General features: G+C 35.2%; 1 protein-coding gene across 1 annotated transcript; it reads left to right on the forward strand.

Annotated features, from left to right (window-relative positions):
- The first annotated feature begins 469 nt into the window (after positions 1-469).
- ahrrb (aryl-hydrocarbon receptor repressor b) lies at positions 470-22568 on the forward strand. The gene is made up of 9 exons (XM_084411819.1): positions 470-629; positions 809-930; positions 1765-1946; positions 13667-13764; positions 13978-14067; positions 16061-16166; positions 16432-16565; positions 16766-16950; positions 21138-22568. Exons 2-9 carry the CDS (start codon positions 869-871, stop codon positions 22039-22041), a joined length of 1761 nt encoding a protein of 586 aa, XP_084267945.1. The 5' UTR covers positions 470-629; positions 809-868; the 3' UTR covers positions 22042-22568.
- Positions 22569-22996: the final 428 nt, after the last annotated feature.

Here is a 22996-nt window from a genome sequence, read left to right on the forward strand (position 1 = left end):
CTTCTCAGTTTTACTTGTTTATATTATTTATATAGAAACGATTTAATATCATGGAGACAGGGAATATCTTTAAAAAAAGTTTATTTGCTGACCTTTTTTTTGTTTTTTTTGGTTCACTGACATATTTTATTGGTTCTTTTTATTAAAATCATTCAAATAATATTAAATCTAAATTCAAGCTTGAGTTTATAAAAATGTACATTGTGAATTTGCAGAATCCTTAAATGTGCACAGAGACACTAAAACGTACTTCATACTTTCCATGCATTTTAAAATTATATTATAAAGTTATACATAAACGATGCACACACACGAGGGTCGTAAATAATCTACAGTGATGTCTTTGCTGTGCAGATTCGCTGGTTCAGTTTAGCAGAACGAGTTTAGTTTGTTCGCGTCGCTTACAGAGTTGACGCTGTGCGTGCGTAAATGCTCGCGTGAGGATGCGCGGCGCGCGCGGAGATCCTCCACCTGAATGACGCGCAGCAAGAGAGCGGGTATAAAGCATCAACGCTCGCGTGATGTCGCCGTCATGTCAAGAGTTTATTCCTCTTATTGACGGTCAGGATGATTTGTCTTCGTTTCAAATAGTCTACGTCGTTTCAATCTTCGGCTGTATGTGGATTTTGGTGAGTTTTCACTTCATATGTTCGCTATTTGGTATATGACTTGTCAATCTATATTTTCTGTGAGGTCAGTTGATAATGTAAAATGTTCATATCCGCTTTTATTGCGTCTCTATATTTGTTTTTTACTCTCCCACGCCTCCTTATTCTGTTCCTTTCTGCTTTTTTCCACATGTTTAAAGTTGTTTGCCAGAAACAAAAAAGGCTCGTTTTCAGTGTTGACATCTTTGGACAAGTGAACAATGATTCCTCCCGGAGACTGTCTGTATGCTGGAAGGAAAAGGAGAAAACCTGTTCAGAAACAGTTGAGTATTTATCGGTTTACTGGAATTGTTTTATTGACAAACCATCAATAATAAAACCAACGAAAGTAAAATGCGTCACTAATGATAATAAATATTTAAATTAATAATATGATTAGTAGTAGTAGCCTAATTGTTTTATTTAATGTCGTTTCTTGACATGCATTTATTTTATTTTTATTTTTTTATTGACAAACCATCAAAACAAGAAAAAGCTGTCACTGATTATGTGTATATTGTTATTATTATTATTATTAGTAGTAGTAGTGGTTATAATAAAATTATTATTTAATGTTTCATGTTCAGATAACACTTTACAATAAGGTTTTATTAGTTAACTTTACTTTTATAGTTAACATGAATACTTCTACAGCAATTATTCATCTTAATGTTAATTTCAACATTTACTAATAGGCTACATTATGGAAATCAAATGTTGTATTTGTTAACATTAGTTAATGCACTGTGATCAAACAATGAACTGCTGTATTTTTTATAAACTAACATTAACAAAGATTATTAAATACCGTAACAAATGTATTACTCATTGTTAGTTTGTTAGTAAAAACAATTGTGACCTTATTGTAGAGGTTGATTTCAAGGCTCTTTATTATTGACAGTATCAAAACAAATAACAAAAACAATGATAGAAAGTTATTATATTAATAATAAATATGTTATTATTATTGTTAATAAGCATTATTATTAATTTGTTGTTGTCATGTTCACATAAATAAATACATCAGTGTATCATGCTGTTTGTAAATGTGGTGGTGGAATCGGATGCCACGCAGGTTTGTAATGTGACATTATTAAATGATAGTTTGTGTCATCAGGAAACCAGAGAAAGCTGGTCAAAACTCGAATCCGTCCAAGCGTCACCGTGACCGTCTGAACGCAGAGCTGGACCGGTTGGCGAGTCTGCTGCCCTTCAATGCAGAGGTCATCTCCAAACTGGACAAACTCTCAGTGCTGAGACTCAGCGTCAGCTTCCTGAGAGTGAAGAGCTTCTTTCAAGGTAAGAAGGAAAGTTTCCTTGAGAGTTTGCCTGCTAAAAACATCATCATCAACATACTTGCATCATACATTGGCCCCCCCAAAATTATTAGAATCTTTTCAAATAAATGATACTTAGTTGGTATTGGTTAACTGACCTGATTTGACCCAAACATCTTCATCTTTGTTTTTCACTTAAGCTGGATTTGTGGTTACACTTTATTTTAAGGTGCCTTTGTTACACTGTAATTATACATTTAAGTACTGAGTAACATTAAGTAACTAGTGCTGGGAAAAAAATGATCGCATCCAAAATAAAAGTTTGTGTTTGTATAATATATGTGTGTGTACTGTGTATAATTATTTTGTGTATATATAAATACACACATATGCATGTATTTATTTAAGAAATGTTTGCATGTATATACATTTATACATAATTTATATTATATATAAATATAAATAATTTATATATATATAAATAAAAATCTTAAATATATACATGCATACGTGTGCATTTATATATACAAAATAATTATACACAGTACACACACATATATTATACAAACACAAACTTTTATTTTGGATGCGATTAATCGCGATAATTTTTTTCCCAGCACTAGTACGTACTTTAGGGTTAGGATTAGGGTTTGATTTGGTTGAGGGTTAGTTGCATGTAATTATGCATAATTTATAGTTATTAATATAGTAACTACATGTAACACTGTAAAATAAAGTGTTACCGGAATTGTCTCTTGACTTTTTTGTTTCCTTGCATATTTTTACATAACTCCAGATTGTTGTATGGTCACTGTTTTTGTGTTTTAATGTTTTTGGATAATAGTAGTACGTTCTTTCCATGTTTTTAAGCTCATATTCTTAGTTTGCATGTTACATTATTTACAAAACAAAAGTACAACTTTAGGAATTAGTTCACCTTAAATACAGATTTTAATTGTAGTTTGTGGCGATTCTGACCACACATATATTGGTGAGTAGAAATGCTGTTAAAAATAGTGTTTGTGATGGGATTTATTTCAGGAGGTGTTAATAAGGACAGGTCCATGTGTAGCTGTGTGTGTGAGCGCTCAGTGTAATGTAGAGATTGCCCTCTTGCACTCACATGCTGTTTGTTGTGACCGTGTTTTATTGCCCGAGTGTCCAAACGGATCAGTGTTGAGCGGCTGTGTGGAGAGCTGGCAGTATTTGGGCTTTGCATCTCTCAAATGTATCTGAGCTTATAAAGTAATGGATAGGAATAAAAAAAAAAAAAAGTGATCTTTATCAACTAAAAAGGTAGGAAAGATGCGGGTCCAGCATCATATGCAACGTGTGGGAAGCTTTTTTGAAACTAGTTTGCAAAGCAAGTCAAGTTATTTATATAGTTTTATACAATATTGTTTAGGAAAATAAGTGTTGGTGTTGTAAAATCAATCGGTTTCAGCTCTAGAAGACAATAGTGTCATTATTCAGGTCAAGTCAGTTCAGTGTTAATTTTGCAAGGTTGGTGGCATTATCCAACTCGGTTCAATTCAAATTAGTTTTAATCCGATTAGAACAATGTCAGTGCCGTTAAATCGATAACATTACTGAATATTAATTGTCTTGTCAACTAACTAGTCTTTTCATATTTAGTTTCTCCAATGTTACATCACTTTGTTTGTTCTCAATAAGTGGAATCTGCATTTAAATGGATATATTTATTACAGGTGCTTTTGCACATGGTTTGTGTATTTGGGATTTGGGATAGATTTCACAGACCTACTTTAGATAGTGAAAGTCATAACTGTCATAAATACAGTCATTTATAATGCACGATCCGACCCTGAAAAACATGAACCGTCACGGATCTCGGTTTGTGCCAACCTTGATCTTTCAGTTCAAATAAAGATTGATGTGTGTATTATATTCAAACACTGGCGTTTTAACAAATTCATCTTCTCAAGGCCATTTGCATTTTTTTGGTCTGCTCTCATTTTCCGTCACCTTCATTCAAGCCATAAATTATAGCCAAGGCCCTTGACAGTGTAGAAATATGTCAGAAATTCCAGCCAGATTGGAAGTTAAAATGTGAACCGGAATGTCATCAAAAAGGGTTTCATGGAAAAGTTGAAGAATTTGCTTTGCAAAACTAAAGGTAGAAAGGATTTATTTAATGTACAGTAATTCAATATTTTGCTAATGATATGAATCCATTAACAAACCTCTTATTTATCCGACACTTTCCTGTTCTTTATTGAGTTGGGTGGTGACTTTAGGAAAGAAAAATCTCTCTTTTTTTCCCCCCATGTTCTCCAAGACTGCAACGAGATTCAAGTCAGAGATTTCAACATGAGCTCAAATATTTCTCATCAAATTCTTCCAAGACCAAAGAATCAGAGCTGCTACTTTCATAGCTCTACAATATATTCTTATTCTGTCAAAAAAAAAATCATTTTCATGTCAATCAAACATGGTATGTCTCCCTTTCTTTAGGAGATATAAAAAAAAAGAAAAAAAAGAAGTAAATTCTTGATTATTCCTCAACATTATTCTACAAAATATCTACTTTTCCATGGGAGAAAGAAATGAAATGCACATTTTGGAAATAGTCAATTCTGGGTGAATTATTCCTTTAATGTTGTACGTGAATGGAAGTTTCTCCTAATTTCCCTCCTCTCAGCCTCTGTGTTCTCGGGAGTAAACCGTGCAGATTAGTTGTGCATGACCGAGGCTGTGTCTGGTCCAGACACACTGTGTTTTCTTTCTCCACCACAAGTCTTAAAACACAGCAGGAAAATCTTGCTTGGTCCAACACCATTTTTAGAGGCTTGTTCCATACAATTATAATCCAATCATGATTGTCACACTGCCAGGTGAATTCAAACACATTTCCAGGCCTCTCAGGATGTGGAGGGTATAAACGGATCCCGCAAACGTTCAGGATGAATTAATGTATTGCAAATGCTCATTAAGTGCTTGCTAATATGACCATTATTGCTCAAACTTAGGATTTGCGATTTAAACAAATGTATTAAACTTCAGTGTATTAACTTGTCTTGCATCATTTTGATTAAAACATGAGCATAGGATCTTGTTCCTGTTTTATATTGTTTCAAAGTGAAGTCACTGAGAGTGACACCTGAAGGGAAGTGTTTAATGATAGCAAAGATTGGCCAAATGCAATGTGTCTGTTTCCAGTTCCAGCAGCTTCTTGTTACTGCCAACACTGCATTAGACACACATGTGCTCAGAACCGGCGCACAGAGGCTGCTAATAGGATTGAGAGCTACATACACTAATGCCTAATGATAATGAGACTAATGATGATCATCGTCATTATGAGCTTGATCGTTAAAATAATGTAAATATATAAGATGCAGCTAATTCATAAACCTCTTAACAAACATCCTCCATTCAAAATTGTTTTAATTTTAATTTCAGCCATAGATGTGCTGTGTGTATGGAGCAGTTTTTATTTCAATAAACTTTATACTTGCAAAACCTAATGATACATTTTTTGAGGTGGGTTTGAAACATGAATTTACATTTTTGGTTGAATTATTTCTTAAAAAGGTATATATGTATGTATGTGTATATATGTGTATATATATATATATATATATATATATATATATATATATATATATATATATATATAGGCTATATATAATTAAAATTAATACACGTTTGTGGTAGTTTTTTTTGTTGCTAATTCTGTCAATATTATACAATATTCTGTCCAAATTTTTTTTGAAAATAACATTTTCATGTTAATCAAACCGGTATGTCTCCCTTTAGGAGATATAAAAATAAAAGAATAAAAAAAGAATAAGTAACAATAATAATTTTTCCCATCCATATAATTAGTAAATTCTTGAAAATTCCTCAACATTATTCTTCAAAATATCTACTTTTCCATTGTAGAAAGAAATGAAATGCACATTTGTTAATTGTCAATTCTGGGTGAATGGTTCACACAATTTAAATTTGTTATTTCAAACCCAATGATACATTTTTTGAGGTGGGTTGAAACATGGAATTTACATTTTTGGTTGAATTATTTCTTAAAAAAAAATATATATATATATGCAATATATATATATGCAATATATATATATATAATTAAAATTAATACACGTTTGTGGTAGTTTTCTTTTTCTTTTTCTTTTTCTTTTTCTTTTTTTGCTAATTCTGTCAATATTATACAATATTCTGTCCAAAAAAAAAAAATCAAATTTTCATGTTAATCAAACCGGTATGTCTCCCTTTCTTTAGGAGATATGAAAAAACAAAGAAGAAATAACAATAATAATTTTTCCCATCCATATAATAAGTAAATTCTTGAAAATTCCTCAACATAATTCTTCAAAATATCTACTTTTCCATTGTAGAAAGAAATGAAATGCACATTTGGAAATTGTCAATTCTGGGTGAATGGTTCGCACAATTTAAATTTATGCTATTCCAAACCTAATGATACATTTTTTGAGGTGGGTTTGAAACATGAATTTACATTTTTGATTGAATTATTTCTTAAAAAGGTTTATATATAATAAATTAAAATGAACACACTTTTGTAGTTTTTTTTTTTTTTTTTTTACATACTGAATTGTTATTGGTCTTTTTTTTTTCATAAATTCAATGACCATCAATAGCTGTTTTACACTGCTTGGACGACGACAGGCTGTATTATGTGTGTTTTTTCCCCCGCCAGAAAACAAGATGCATGCTGAGTGTCGTGAATAAGACAGTGTTTATTGACGTGGCATTTAATTTGAGTCTAAAACCTGATCTTAAATATTTAACGCAATTGTAAGCTCTATATTGTTTCAAGAAATGTTAATCTACTTTGAATGTTAGTTGCAGTGCGTGAATAACAACTTAAACTGCACATGAGGGAGTAATTGAGATTCACAGAGAGAGAAAGAGAGAGTGTGTGGGATGTTGAAGTGAAGGGGGTTATGGGTAATGAATGCTCCACTGGCTCCTAGGGAGTGTTTGCGTGACTGCAGCCTGGCAAAGTCCCCGTCCCGAGAAAAGCACTAAGAGGGGGAAGATGCAGATCAGCTTTGATCCTTCTGTTTAGATCATTCACAATCCACTTTTAGTGGCCACATATGACCGTTTGATAACCACGGGATTGAATGTTTTTTACATTTTCAGTTTTTTCTGTAATAGACCAAGCCATGTTCTAACATCTACAGCTTTGTCAATGAATAAACACTGTTTAATCTGGCATCTATTTTTTTTTTTTTTATAAATTAATTTTTATAATACTTTTTTTTTTTTTTTTTATAATTGAATAAATATTGTGTAAAATGTGTACACATTTTTGTACTTCTCATTTGTAAATGTCTCATCACCTCCGTTGTTTCAAATGATATAATGTAGTAATCATAATCTAAATTTGATCATTAAATAATGATGTAAGCATAAAGTGACTGCATTTTTTTGGGATGTTTTATAAAATATTTTTATTGTTTTATGAAATTTTTCATGTTGCTCTTCCATAGCTTATGAGAGCTTTCAATAGTTTCATTTAAACATCAACTTTTTCTCAGACATTTATTTTCTGTGTGCTTTGGCTCAAAAAATGGACATGCATGATAAAAAAAAAAAAAAAAAGCACATTGTATGGGTCAAAATTATCGTTTTTTTTTATGCCAAAAATCATTAGGATATTAAGTAAAGATCATGTTCCATGAAGATATTTTGTAAATTTCCTACGGTAAATATTTAAAACATTTATTTTTGTGAGTGAATGCGGCACAATCGTGAACATAAATGGACAACTATTTTCAAATAGTTGTATCTCGGTTAAATATTGCCCTATCCTAACAAACCACACATCCATGGAAAGCTTATTCAGCTTTCATATGATGTATGAACATGATCCTTCAGAAATCATTCTAATATGAAACATTTCCTATTATCAATGTTGAAAACAGTTGTGCTGCTCAATATTTTATTAATATTATTGAACTTTTATTAAAGGTAATATTTATATTTGAAATAAATATTTTGAAGCTGTAAAAATGTCTGTCACTTTTGATCAATTTAATGCATCCTTGCTGAATGAGGATTTCTTTCAGAAGATTCTTATACTTTTGAATGGTAGTGTTTAAGCTAGATCAAATACTTATCCCGTCTTGGACGAATTTGATGGGAAATGTTTGAGTTTTGAGATGTTTTAGATTTTAGTATCTTCAATCTTGGCAAATCTGAGCACAGTTTGAAACATTGTTAGTGATTTTCATACTTTTAAATCAATATATTATGATGAATTTGTCATGAGTTGAACACAGGGATGACAGCATCAGGTCTGATTGGTCTTCATGAGGGAATGATGTTGCTCTGGTGCCCTTCCATACAGAGCGTCCAGTATTATGTTCACATTTTTCCAGAGATTTCACAGTTGTGCAGGCGTTTGGCAGACACCAGACCCTCCTTGGCAAATTCGTATAGCGTGCAGATCAGGAAAATTCCATCTCGCGTCTCTGTCCTGGAAACATTCCTCTGTTTGTTTTCATCATGTGAGAATGTGTGCGAGAAGCTGATAAATGATCCAAGCGTCCTGCATCATGCATGTGTGTGAGTCTCCAAACATCTGTTTTAGCATGGGATTGAGGACCCCCCCCCCCCCCCCCCCCCCATGAGAATTCCCTGATCTTATACCTCGAATCAATCTTTTATCTTTATTTACGTTGTGTTTGTATGTGCATCCATTGAGCATTTTGTTTAATTCCCTCATAATTGCTAGTATTATGTGTTCTGTCACCCTGACCACTCAAACAGCTCTTTGTTTGCATCAAAGTGCAGCATAAAAAAGAAGAGTTGAGATATTTGTTGTCAACATCAAAACCTCCCAGTAAGAACATTAATAGGGTCCCTGTTTGTTGGGAACCAGAAGGCAGTTCCTCTGCACACGATGTCGTGCGAACGACTTGTAAAAATGACCCAGATACGTCATAGAGAAGTTTGCCATTAAGCTTGTTCTGTTGCGTTACAACTGCACAACATGGTGAGTCGTTTTGCAAATTCTTTTATTTTCTTCTTGCACACGTTTAGCTCCCTCTCTCCCTTTAACTGTGTTTCACTCCTGTTATGCAGCTTGGACAGAGACTATCAGAGATGTTTAAAAACATTTACTAAATACATGACCCTATGCTTTGTTTTATTCATTATATATGCCGATTTAGGGATTGGCATTCCTGGAAAAGATTTACAATCGATATGCGATGCTCAATAAAACAGAATTTATAATAACAGTCATGTAAAACCAGACTGTTTTGTGAATAATGCTGCCGTGTGCCAGCAGTCTAAAGCATGATCTCATGCGAAGACTGTTTCCAAACACGGGTTCTCTCACGCAACAGCCATTAGTTCACAAAAGGCACAAGTTGACCTCTCTTTGGTAAGGTTAACCCACGTTCAGTTGGAGAGCCATTGTCGTCAGTGCTAGTGATGTGAAATAATCTCCCATTGGAATGCGTGTGCCTCTGCAGTGGTCTGTTATGTTTGTGTCATGTGACCAATTGACCGGAAAACAATTTAAATGAATTCTTAAGTGTATTGAAAGACAGACAGACAGACAGATAGATAGATAGATACACACAACTGTTCACATTTTTGGGGTCAGTAAGCTGTTTTTGTTTTTGGAAAGCTATTCATACTTTCATTCAGCAAGGAAGGATGAATTAAATTATTCAAAGGTGACAATAATGACAATCATAATCTTACAGAAGATAGAAAAGTTATTTTAAATTGTAGTAATATTTTACAATGTAACTGTTTTTACTGTATTTTTTGTTCAAAGAAATGTTGCTTTTGTGAGCATTAGAGATTAAAAAAAAAAAACATTTAAAAAATCTTACCACAAATGATAGATAGATATGGATGGATGGATGGATGGATGGATATAGATGGATGGATTGATGGATGGATGGATATAGATGGATGAATGGATGGATGGATGGATGGAGTGGATAGATATAGATAGATGGATAGAGTGGATAGATATAGATAGATAGATGGATAGAGTGGATAGATAGATAGATAGATAGATAGATAGATAGATAGATAGATAGATAGATAGATAGATAGATAGATAGATAGATAGATAGATAGATAGAGTGGATAGATAGAGTGGATAGATATAGATAGATGGACAGAGTGGATGGATGGATAGACAGACTGTCATTCAGTCAGTCTCTTAGTTTGTTCAGGTTTCATTGCACTGGCCCTTTAAGAGCCTGTATAGCAGGGTTTGCGTGACTGTAGTACACCAGAGCCTGACCTCAGAGGAACTCCAGTGAAAATTATCTCATTATCTGTCCATCAGAGCTCTGGAAACCAGCAATGCACAAATGAGTCAAGACCCTACTTTCATTACATAGACATAAAAGTTAAAACATTAATCAAAATAAATTTGACATGATAGTGAATAAATGATGACAGAATTATCGTTTTTTTTTCTTCTGTGAACTATCCCTTTAAGTGTGCTGTGCTTAAACTTCATGAGTTTTTGAGACATTGAGCAAGTAGCAATTTAAAAGTAAGAGGGGAAAAAGGTTATAGAGTGAGTCCATTCTTTACTGCGTAATAGCTAGCACACAAACACATCTGCTCGTAAATCTAACTTCAATTGTCAAGAGCAGATCTGTTTTTTATTTCCTTCCCCTCATCAAAACATCCCAGCAGTGAAATGGGCTGCTTTTAAAAGCCATTTCTGCCATTTTGTGAAAAGTAGCTCATCCACCTGCAGATTTTAGCTTGTTTGGCAGCAGACGTGAAGTGACTGAACGGAGAACGAGTCTTTGGGGAGAGATGCTGGAGATTTCCCTCATGTTAGTGAGCACAGGTTTTTGTGGAGTGTTTGAATGATAAAATATTTAGATTTGGCATAGTCAGACATAAATGGGGTGAACTCTGAACATTACAGCCCCTCCCTATTTGACTTGCGCTGTTTTTCTTACCACAGACCTGCATAAAATGATTAGCAGGGAGCATTTCAAGACGCCAATTTTAGTATCTTGAACATTTTGCATATCCTTGTTCTTAAAGAAATTAAAATCATACCATAATTTACTCCCCTGGCCTCAAGCCATCCTTGGTGTATATGACTTTCTTCTTTTAGCCAAACACAATCTGAGTTATATTCATGGATGGATGTGCTTTTTTAGGCTTCAAAATGATCCACGTTACTATTCACTCATTATAAAGCTTGGAAGAGCCAGGATATTTTTTTAATATAGCCAGTGTTTGGCTGAAAGAAGAAAGTCATTTACACCTAGAATGGCTTGAGGGTGAGTCAATTATGGGATCATTTTAATTTTTGGGTGAACTATCCCTTTTAAGTACCCCTATTTTTTTTTCATATATCATTTTTAATGTAGTGTATAATATAACTGCATGTTAATGTAAAAGATCTGCAAAGTTTCAAAGATCATCATGCATGACAAATGGAGTTATTTGAAAAGACGCTGTTTTCATTTCTGCGAAAGCAATTCCATTTTACTGCACTTTCAAAGGATGAGGACAGATGGTCTTATTATTGGGAGATACGAGGGTCCGTGGCTTCACCATTGGAGAAAGCTTAACGGCTAACTTCAATCCACGTGTGCTTTGATAACCAATCACATTACAGCCGTGACGTCATTGAATTTCATTCAGAGTTGTGCGACAGTCAGTCACTGTTTGTGGATACCATAAAAATGAATGAGAAGTGCCGTAGACGGAATCATACCTGTCGCGCAATTGTCCCTGACTTCACTTATAAAACAGCATTTTTTTTGGGGTGTAAACTAAAAATAATGTTTAAAGGGGTGGTATAATGCCCTTTTCACAAGATGTAAAATAAGTATTTGATGTCCCCAGAGTGTGTATGTGAAGTTTTAGCTCAAAATACCCCACAGATATTTTTATATAGCATGTTAAAATTGTCACTTTTTGAGGGTGAGCAAAAACGCACCGTTTTTGTGTCTGTTCCTTTAAATGCAAATGAGCTGCTGCTCCCGGCACGGGGGGCGGAGCTTCAACAGCTTGTGTCCTTTTACCTCACACAGACATGCACTGGAAATTTCAAAAACTTTTAGCCTTTTATGTTCAAACCAAAGTCAGAAAGATGGAGAGACTCGAGAAGAAGTGACAACATGTAGACAACATTTCTGAATGGTTAGTTGGTGAATTTATGTAGCTTATGTGTAGTTATCTTCTAGTCATTGATTAGCATATTCTGTCTTGATAATCTATAAATCGTGTTCAGGGTTTATGCAAATTTTAGTGTTAGTGATGTCACTAACCCGGGAGGAATGTCGTGTAGTCCTTACCAGCCGTTTGTTGTAGTCCTTAAAAAGTAATTTCTTTAAAAGAAAATATCTCCCTTTGCTTTGAACTTTGAGTGTTGTAACTTTGCAGATGTTGTTTACGCTCAAACAGCAACATTACACACTAACTAAAGTTAGAAAAGTGAAATCATATTCAACCACCCCTTTAAGAGCAAATATGTTGAAGATTAGCCGATGGGCTGTCGATTAATTAAATAAGCCGTTTTCCCACAAAAGCAGTTTATTCAGTGTAGTGAAGCCTCTCCTCCATTGACATCCATTAAAAAAACGGCCTCTGGTCTCCTTCCCTGCGTATCACAGCGTTACGCTTTTTTGCTAACCTTGCAGGCTTGCCTTCAAGTGACTTTGATGAAGACTTGAATTGATACAGTGAAACTAACACCATTGTTACTGTTCTTATCACTGTTCATACAAGTCCTGAGGAAGATCTGAAATTCAGATATGGTGATGGGCATTTATTTCCCTGAAAAATGCTGTAAGCGGTAGACCAATCACAACAGTCTGGGTCATCTGACCAATGAGAGCACAGTAGGCATAAGAAAGGAAGGGTTTAGACATTTCAGACAATTTGAGAAATTAGATGATGCTGCAATAAATATTATATGAAAATTAAAGTGTTTTTTGACCTTGGATGCATGTAAATCTATTGTAAGAGACCTCCAAAACAAAATTATGAACCTTTAAAATAGCACAGTGGTTCAGTGGGTAGCAGTGTCGCCCAGCAAGAAGATCCCCGGTTCTCGTTTCCTCCAGGTGCTCCGGTTTCCTCCAGTTTGAAAAATCATCGCCAAAAAAAGGACAGTCTCTTGTGAATGGCAAGACATGGCCCAAAGAACCACCAAGAGTCGAATATGACTGAAATGGTTAATAAATGAATAATAATATTTGAGTTGTGTAAACGTCACAGCTCAGACTGTTTGTGGTTATCTTCTTTGCTTTGATGTTCTTATGTTTGGCATGAAGTGCCCACAAAAATAACTAAAGAAGAAAAATATTCTGAATTATTTCAAGATTTTGTTTTTTTTATCTTGCTCATTTGATTAGCACAGCTAACAAAGAGCACTTGGGTCGTCGCAAGAAAGACTTTCTTTTCAGTGCTTTGGAATCAGTCTCAACCAGTTGTGAAATTGGGAAAGCGCATCCAATATGGATTGCTTAATGAAAAAGAATGATCAGTGGGATTTGTTCTTATGAAGCAGTGATTGTCTTGGTTTTCTTTATTTGTGAGACAAAATGGGTTTCCTATAAACAATCTTTGTTTAAACAATAAAAAAAAATCACTGTAAAATGTGTAATGCATGTTTTTATTAGCATGATTTGATATCAGAAATGTTTATGCAGAAATTCTGGTCATAATATATTTTCCAGTGACATGTCCATGGTTCTCTGTCTCATGTGCTCTTGCTCCTCACAGCGGTCCAAGGAAAAGAAGATCTCAGCAGTGATGCCTCGATCCCAGAGCACCGGAAAGAGATTATGCCCCGTGTTGTAGAGAATGATCTTCTCCTACAGGTGTGTTAGCCATTTAGTTCCTCTCTAAACATTCTTCATTACTCTTCAGAAATTGTTTATTGTCAAAGAAATTGTTTATTGCTGTTTATTGTCTTGTCTTCCGAAGTCTAAAAATCAGAGTTTAAGTCATAGGTTTAATCATGTCACTAACATTGTAATAATAATAATAATAATAATAATAATAATAATCAGGTTTTTTTTGGTGTCTTGTAGTCTCTCTCTGGATTTGCACTGGTCGTGAGCTCAGATGGTGTTATTTTCTATGCATCTACCACTATCGTTGACTACCTGGGATTTCATCAGGTAATAAACCATCAAATGAAAACCTATACTCTAGAAATACATGTATAGGAATAATGGAATGGTTATGATCTAAAATAGCATGTAACTTGTTCAGATGCTCACGTTTATTTATTTATTTTATATATGTATATATATAATCCTTTAACTTTTTTTTATTAATATATAATATATTCTTTTGATTAAATATGTTAGATGTAATGCCTTTTCCCCATTTCCGTCCTGCTGTGAATGTTTGCTGCTTTTATATTTTTAAAAGATTTTATTAATTTATTATTTAAGGTGTATTTAGCTTTCATGCGTGACAATCCAAAAATATTATATTGAAATCCAGTGTTATCCAGTGTAAAAAACAGTTCTCAAATAAAATTCCTGTATCATCAGAGAAATCTAAACAAAAATCATGTGTGGCTACGCAAGAAATAACCACAACATCTGTGTTATAGGCCTTCTCCACCAGAATGTGTAAAAAAAGTTACGTTTTTTTCAGTCCTTGGCTAATTTAAGACTTTCTCATAGCCTTCAAAGAGTCAAGAAGCGTCTTCAGCAAACAAACCTTCTCTTCCAAGGAGGAAACTTGTTTGGATCCTCACTGAAACTGTGATGGTTTGTCATGAGATGGTTAGTCATCAAAGTTTGCTGAGAGCCTTGCATTCCCACGCTGGAAAGTAAAGGGAAGGTTGAATATTTTAGGCAGATTTTATTGTTTATGAACAGAGGGTATGGCCTGGTATTTTAAGGCTTTTGTTTTTCTTCAGTGTAGAGACACGTCTGTCCGCATGCAAGCTGCCCTGGTGTCACGCAACAAACACATGGGGCTGTGAAAAAGGGATTCGTGGCTTCAGGCATACATTGTATGTGAGAAAGCAGTTTGAAGGTTCTGAGTGCTAATTTAATTAGCAGAGAATAACGGTTGGAGGCCCCCCATCAGAATAACAGTTGGAGGCCCCCCATCACCCCCAAAAAAAAGAAAATAATGTACGCAATTACTTTAGTATCTGTTATATTAATCATCGTTAATTCTTATTTCACTCTTAATAGTCTATTTATAAACACATTCTATCTACCACTATCCACACATTACAATCACGAAACCAAAATCAACATTCAATCTTCGTCATTCTCTCAGCCCCTCAGCGAGCACCGTGAAGGCCATGAGGGCAAAGAAAACTGAGAGGACAGGGATTAAATAAGTGTTTTAATACAATATGAATATGAATAAGCTGCATCAAGAGGAAATGTTTAACACACTCTGATTTTGACGTTTAGAACTTGGCTTTTTTATCCTATAATAATATTAAGTTTACCCTCATCCAGCGATCTCATAACGTCGTGTTTTAAGTGCGGATAGTCTTTCTTGCAGGATGGCGATTAAATAAATAAAAATAATACAAAAAAAAAAAAAAAAAATTATGTATTAAAAAATATTAATTTTGGTGGCATTTTTGCCCCGAGCCCCCGTTTTTGAGCGCGGACGGAAACCCCTTCTGTTCAAGTGAAACATAGCAAAGGCCGCTACTGGCTACATGACCTAGGTTGAACTCAAACACAGGTTGAGCACAACAGCTCTTAATATGTCAGCTCTTAGTGATGCACTACTCTCTGTGCCACAGCTCTGGCATCTGACTGCTTATTAATAGTAACTGAAGCAAATGCACAAGAATAATTGCATGAATTATGAATACATTCGACTATCTGCCAGGAACCTCAGGATCTAAACTGCTTATGAATGTTTTACCAGCAGTTGAAGTGACTCCACAAGGAAATTTTGATGAGTAATGTTTCTAATGTGGTTTAACATAAAACTGAATTAGACCGTATAAACTTGTGGTGTTGACTGAGAGACATTTGGTCATTGCATTGTGTGTGGCTCACACAACTGTGCGCAGGTCAATGCAGCAGCCGATAACACAAAACACACCGATGTGGGAGCTAAAACGCTTAAGAAATAAACATTCTCTGGTTTTGTGTCGGTGTGTGTGATCTTGTCTGGCAGACAGACGTGATGCATCAGAAGGTCTTCGATTATGTCCATGTGGCGGAGCGACAGGAGTTTCAGAGGCAGCTCCACTGGGCGATGAACCCTGGCCAGCAAGACACTGGTGTGTGTGTATTACCATTAACCCTATATAATACATGTGCAATATTCAAAGTCTTCTAAAGACACATGCAAAGTTGTATGGGCTATTTTTTTATAACACTTTTATATTGCTTTTGCATCTATTTTGAAGCTTATAAGCTCCAGCGGTCTCATTATAATTGCATGGAAAAGAGAGACTACAGTATATTTCACTTCATACATCTGTCATTACACACCCGAGTCATGTGTTTCTGAACTATGTGTTGTGTGAATGTGTGTTCTAGTAGATGAGGATGTTGTGATGGGTCATCTGTATAGCGCTGAGGAGCCTGACGGTGTTCCTCCTGAACTGTCTCCGTTCCTCACGCGGTGCTTCGTCTCTCGAGTGCGATGTCTGCTGGACAGCACCTCCGGCTTCCTGGTCAGTCATGAAATCACGACAGTTTTTTCTTGTTCAAGAAGCCGGTTCACATTTGGAAATATGTTACAATAGGGAAAAAAAGACTATCGCAACTTCTGTTTCATGCCGAATTAGGGGCCTCAGACCTTCCCACATGTTCATGTTGCCAGTCCTCTATCCACTGAGTCTGTCTCGCTCTGATTTGCTCTCGTCTCCTGTAGAACCTGCAGTTTCAGGGCAGCCTGAAGTTCCTGCAGGGTCAGAGGAGGAAGACGGACTCAGGGTCTTTGCTGCCGCCCCAGCTTGCTCTGTTTTGTGTGGCTGTTCCTCTAGTACTGCCCTTCATCACAGAGCTAAAGATGAAGAGTATGATGATGAAGGGCAAACACAAACGCTCTGGCAGCAGGTACACATTCACATTCTTGTCTATGCATTACATTTTTGCATATAATTATGAATATGAAAAAAAAAAGGATGTTATGTGTTTTATTCTTACTTTTTATAATTTTTCTATCTAAATTAGTCCGTTTTCCCCAATAAGTCAATTTAAATTGCATTCAATTGTTTTTAATTGAAACTATTTTAATGCAGAAAAATGATTTGATTTTTTTTTAAATCATCATAAAACTGCATTAATAACTCATTTGAATTAAAACTTATATATTTTATCCACTTGAAAGTATTACATTTTGATGAAAGATTTTGATAACAATAATTTTTGTAATTAATTGTGCACAGTAAGAAAGTAAATAGGGTAAATCTCGTGCCGGGGTAGTTTATAAAAGCAATATAAACTACCCTTTTGATATATATACTAGCCTACCATAGAGTTTGGGGGTCAAATTAATGCTTTTATTCAGCAAAGATATGAAAAGTGACAGTAAAGACATTTATAGTGTTACAAAAGATTTTTATTTTTATTCATCAATGAATCCTGACAAAAAAGTATCACGGTTTCCAGAAAAGTATTAAGTAGCACAACTGTTTTTAACATGATAATAAGAAATAATAATAGTAATAGTAATAATAATAATGATAATAATAAGAAATTGTTCTTGAGCAGCAAATCAGCATATTATTATGATTTCTGAAGGATCATGTGACACTGAAGACTGGAGTAATGATGCTGAAAATTCAGCTTTGATCACCGGAATAAATTACACCAGAATAAAATATATTCATATAGAAAACCCTTCTTTTGAATTGTTTTTACTGTATTTTTGATTAAATAAATGCAGCCTTAGAGAGCAGTAGAGACTTCTTTCAAAAACATACAAAAAATGTAACCGACCCAAAACATTTAGATGGTAGTGTAGCCTACAACGGTACTGATTACCATATTGATGTGCTATGGTTTTTACACAGTACTCAATGGTCCGTGTACTTTTTGATCATTTCATTTCCTGTTTGGAATGGAATAACAAGAAATGAAAACCAGCTCGTTTATTCGTTTTTTAGTTTAGTTAAAAAAACGAAAAATTAGATTTTGGCTCGATTTTTCATTTTTCGTTTGTGGTTTACAAATCGGTTTATGGGTTCGAGATTTCATTTGCACACGTAGGCGGCGGCGCTGAAACGCCCCTTTCATCTGATTGGTCAAAACGCTCCGCCTTCAGTACGAGCTTTTCTTTCTGTCAGGCAGAATAAGAGTCAGTACGAGTGCCACCACTCACTGTTAACTACGCACAATATTTGAAGCAGAAATATGTTGCTGGTCACGTAATTCGTGCTGCTGCGACTTGCAAGCGAGCGACCCCAATAATGTGCGCCACAGTATTAGCCTATGACAGATTATTTTAGCATGATGTATTTTCCATTGATTAATACAGTGCAAATAGTTCCGTCTCTTTGGATAAAAATCAATAATAGGCTGAACTGTACCATAATACAGTAACTGTATACTGTCCGTAACATTTAGGCTACCACTCTCGCCTTTTATTTACATCAAAAGGCAGGTAGGCGTGTGTGACATATGTAGGCTATAAATAATTTAGAAAATTTAATAGAAACAAAATTTATATTTATGAATGTAAGCATGTGTAGCCTACTCAGTTCACATGAAAAGAAAGAGAAAGAAAAGAGAGAAGCTAGAATCAGTGAACGTCCCATCCATTAATACTGACAAAATTACCAGGTTTGGGATTCATTAAAATCATGTCGGTTGAAGAGCACGGCATACCTTTAAAATGTTATTAGTTTTATTATAAAACCTATACAATTTTATTACATACTGAATTGGTCAATGTTTCTCTGAGTTTTCTTTATTATGTTGGCTTAAGAAGGCCAGCATATATTTAAACATTATAATTATTATTATTTTTTATTATTATTTATGAGAAATTGACTCCGCCTAGAACTTTAATGCTTCACCAAACTCAGCTCAGACATTCAGACTGGTCTGACTCGCTTATATCTTTTCTAACTGGTCAGACTTGCGTTATCTGAGCAATGAAGGCCGTACTATTTAATGCTGTCCACTAGAGGGGGCGACAGGATAATAAGTCTTTTCTACTCTCTTTCCTTGTTTGCATCAGTTTAAATGACAAATAAATGTATTAATTTCATTCATAAACAGGCCATATCTGTGTATCCACTCTCTAGTTTATTTTAAGATATTGTTATTCACACTGATTTTTGCATTTAATGTTTGTCCATCTGGAACTTTTATTTGTCATGAGCTCTATATTTTAAGTAGCCTACTAGAAAAAAAAATATGATTCAACAACACAAACTCTGTTTTTACTCGGCAAATTTGTTTTCCTTTCAAGTATGCTATAGCCTACAAGTTATCCTGCTTTTTGCCATGGCTTGCCATACTGCCCAGAACAAACAATATTTTCTCCACACAAGATGTTAAAAAACCCTGCATGTCATTTTTGTGAAGACGAGCGCATATCTTACAAAGGTTCCAGTTCTGTTTATGCTATTGTAGTTTGTAATGCTTATGTTCCTAGATTTATATAGGCCTAACACATTTAAACATCTATCTGTCTGACTGACTGACTGACTGAGCTTCCTTTGAGAAAAATAGCAGACCACCTTTTTTAAACTGTTATTTAAAGCGGTGGTCTGCTATATTTCACAAAGGAAGCCCATTTGTGCGGTCGTTGGCGTTAAACGAGAAGGACATTCTGAATACAAGCCTACTGTAAAATTAGCTGGCTTAAAAATGTGGATTGATCAGTGCAGTTATTCCAGACGCCTCCCGGTGTTATGTATTGGAATTGTGTAATCACAGATTATGAACAGATGTTTTCAGAGGTGGACAAAGTACACAACTTCCTTACTTGAGTGAAAGTACAGATACTACTGGTCAAATGTTACAGTAAAAGTTGTAAAGACCGATTTTTACTTAAGTAAAAGTACAGAAGTACTTGTTTTTAAAAGTACTTAAGTATCAAAAGTAAATGTCGATGCATTGTTTTATTATTGTTGCATTGCTGTGTGTAATACTTACAGTACCTTATGCCTCTGAATCCATGCCTGCCTTCCTACCCTCATATCAATATCAAATTTATTTCTAGTTCCAGTAATGGGATTGAATGTGAGACTGAATAATTGCACTCAATAACGTCCATAATGGTTTTGGACACCCAAATGGCTGTTTCCTCAAATAGTGCCCTATTTAAAGTTTTTGGGCTTTTAGTATGAATGTTTACCTTACTGTTATCTATAAGCTAGTGTGCACCAAAACAATGACAAAATTTGCATTTAGAAGACCAAACCCAATGTTGAAAATGAAAATCAGGTTGATGTCAGAATCCAACGCCAGATTGACATTAATCTCCAACATTGGACAGATGTTGTATTGTGGTTGAAAACAAGGATATATTCCCATTGGATTGTTGGGTTTTCATGTTTAATAGGAACTTTAGACATAATGATTTTTATACTGTACAAGCTGTGTGATCCCCTAACTCTAATGTAACAGTTATGGGTAGGTCATCTACGGACATCTAATGTTACGGACATATTATCATGGTACAGTTCAGCCTATTATTGATTTTTATTTCCACTTCCCTTTTATCCAAAGAGACGGAACTATTTGCACTGTATTAATCAATGGAAAATACATCATGCTAAAATAATCTGTCATAGGCTAATACTGTGGCTCACATTATTGGGGTCGCTTGCAAGTCGCAGCAGCACGAATTACGTGACCAGCAACATATTTCTGCTTCAAATATTGTGCGTAGTTAACAGTGAGTGGTGGCACTCGTACTGACTCTTATTCTGCGTGACAGAAAGAAAAGCTCGTACTGAAGGCGGAGCGTTTTGACCAATCAGATGAAAGGGGCGTTTCAGCGCCGCCTACGTGTGCAAATGAAATATCGAACCCATAAACCGATTTGTAAACCACAAACGAAAAATGAAAAATCTAATTTTTCGTTTTTTAAACTAAACTAAAAAACGAATAAACGAGCTGGTTTTCATTTCTCGTTATTCCATTCCAAACAGGAAATGAAATGATCAAAAAGTACGCGGACCCTCAATCATAGTAGTACACAAAAACATGGTAGGCTACTTTGTAAAGGACACACAGATGTACACAAGAAATTGTCTTTTAATCAGTTTAACTTCTACTATCTTCAGTGATAAAAGACAACGAGTTTCCTGCGGCTCATTTGACAGTGAAGACGTGCTACGTGTCAACTGGACCAACACATCGGGTCATGATGGTTCATGGTCAGCCCTGGCCAACACAAGGTACAGAGGAGAGGGCTGCAAAACCCAGGATGAGCCGCTCAACTTCTGTGTTTCCACTCTGGGCGTCTCTAGGTTGCAGGCTGTCGATGCCTCGTGGGACGCCCGCTGTCCTGTTGCCTTGCGCTCGGACTCCAGTGAAAACTACCTGATACCTGGAAGCTTCTATAAACACGGCCATTCTGGAAGATTACGAAATGGTTGCAACACAGAATTGCAGAAGGTGCAAGGTTATTGCATCGAGAGGAAGGTGGAGAGAATGTGCATGATGCAGAATGAATGTTTTAATATGCTTCCCGAAGCGGCAATTAAGACCGAACAAGATTCCGACTCTGAAAACGCGTGTAACGCATACGGGACGCTCTGGCGCCCTGAATATGCACAGGTGAAAACGGAGGCTGAATATCATGACTGCTGTACGCCATATCAAAATGGCAAAGCTGCCATCAATGCTCCTATCAATGCACACAAGCATCTGTGTGCGGGAGTCAGCAGACCTCTTAAGTGTGTCCTGAACAAAGACCTGAATCACTCTTACCAGCCGATCGGCAGTCAGGACACATATGTGTCTGCAAATGCCTCCACAGATCATAAAAGCTACATGCAGCATGATATCCGGCTGACTTACGAGTTCAGGAGTCGCAACCTGCTGCACACGATTAAACGAGAACCCGACGACTCTCCACCTTGGTGTCGGGATGTCAGTCAAGGGCATGTGCAACAAAATATTACTTCAACTTCCACTGTGAATGCTGTTCTACACAAAGCAAACCCTTACATTTACATGCAGTGAACTCTGTGACCATGTCAACATTACTATCTTCTTTCTACTTTTCTTATCCACAAATTTGTGCTTTTAATTCAGCCTGAATTGCTTAACCTACAAAATTTCAGTCTTTGGTACGTGACAATCTCCCATTGGTTTACATTGAAAGAATGTTTTGAATTTAAAATCTACACCCAAGAATGATTGTCATGTTTGCATGCCGAATTGTGATTTCTCACCAGAAATCAAGATGTCATGACAGCAATGAAGCAACTCTATAGCAGCATTTTATTTATTCCTAAACCGAAACCTATTCTTTTTCTGCCTTGCAAGCAGTGGTATTTCCCTCCGAACATACAAAACTAGTTAGAAAGTTATTTTATATAAAGCCAGACTGTTATAACCAAATACAATACTCAGGTTGTCTTCTGAATCGGATAGGTTTTTGAGATGTTTTGTATTTGGTCACTTTTAGGTACATATTTTGGATTTACATGTATGTCATATTCGTGAGGTAAAAAGTGTACAGACAAATAAAGATAATTTCCCTAGTGAAAATATCTTTGTATTGCATTTTAGATTTTTTTTATTTTTATGTTTTATTATTATTATTCAAGTGCATAAACGTACATTTACTTCATGGAATTATTAATTCATATTGATATTTTTTGTGTGTAAAAAGTAGTCATTACTAAGGAAACTTGTTTGTTTTTATGCTACATGCAAGGAGCTTTATGTTTTGTACAGCATGTGTTGTCATTCTCATACTGAATTTATGATTAATATGTTAAAAATTAACCATATTGAGAATGTAGATAAACCTATATCTACCCCAGAGGAAATTCACTTTATCTGCTATCAGACTGTATTTAAAACTATTATTGATCAAAGCATTGTATTGTAGTGTGTCTCCACAGTTTAAACACTTTATTTGTACACGTAATGCTTGTTAAGCTTTTAATAGCAATCTGTAATCTGTTTT

This window comes from Rutilus rutilus (genome assembly GCF_951802725.1).
Source record: "Rutilus rutilus genome assembly, chromosome: 6".
NCBI lineage: Eukaryota > Metazoa > Chordata > Actinopteri > Cypriniformes > Leuciscidae > Rutilus > Rutilus rutilus.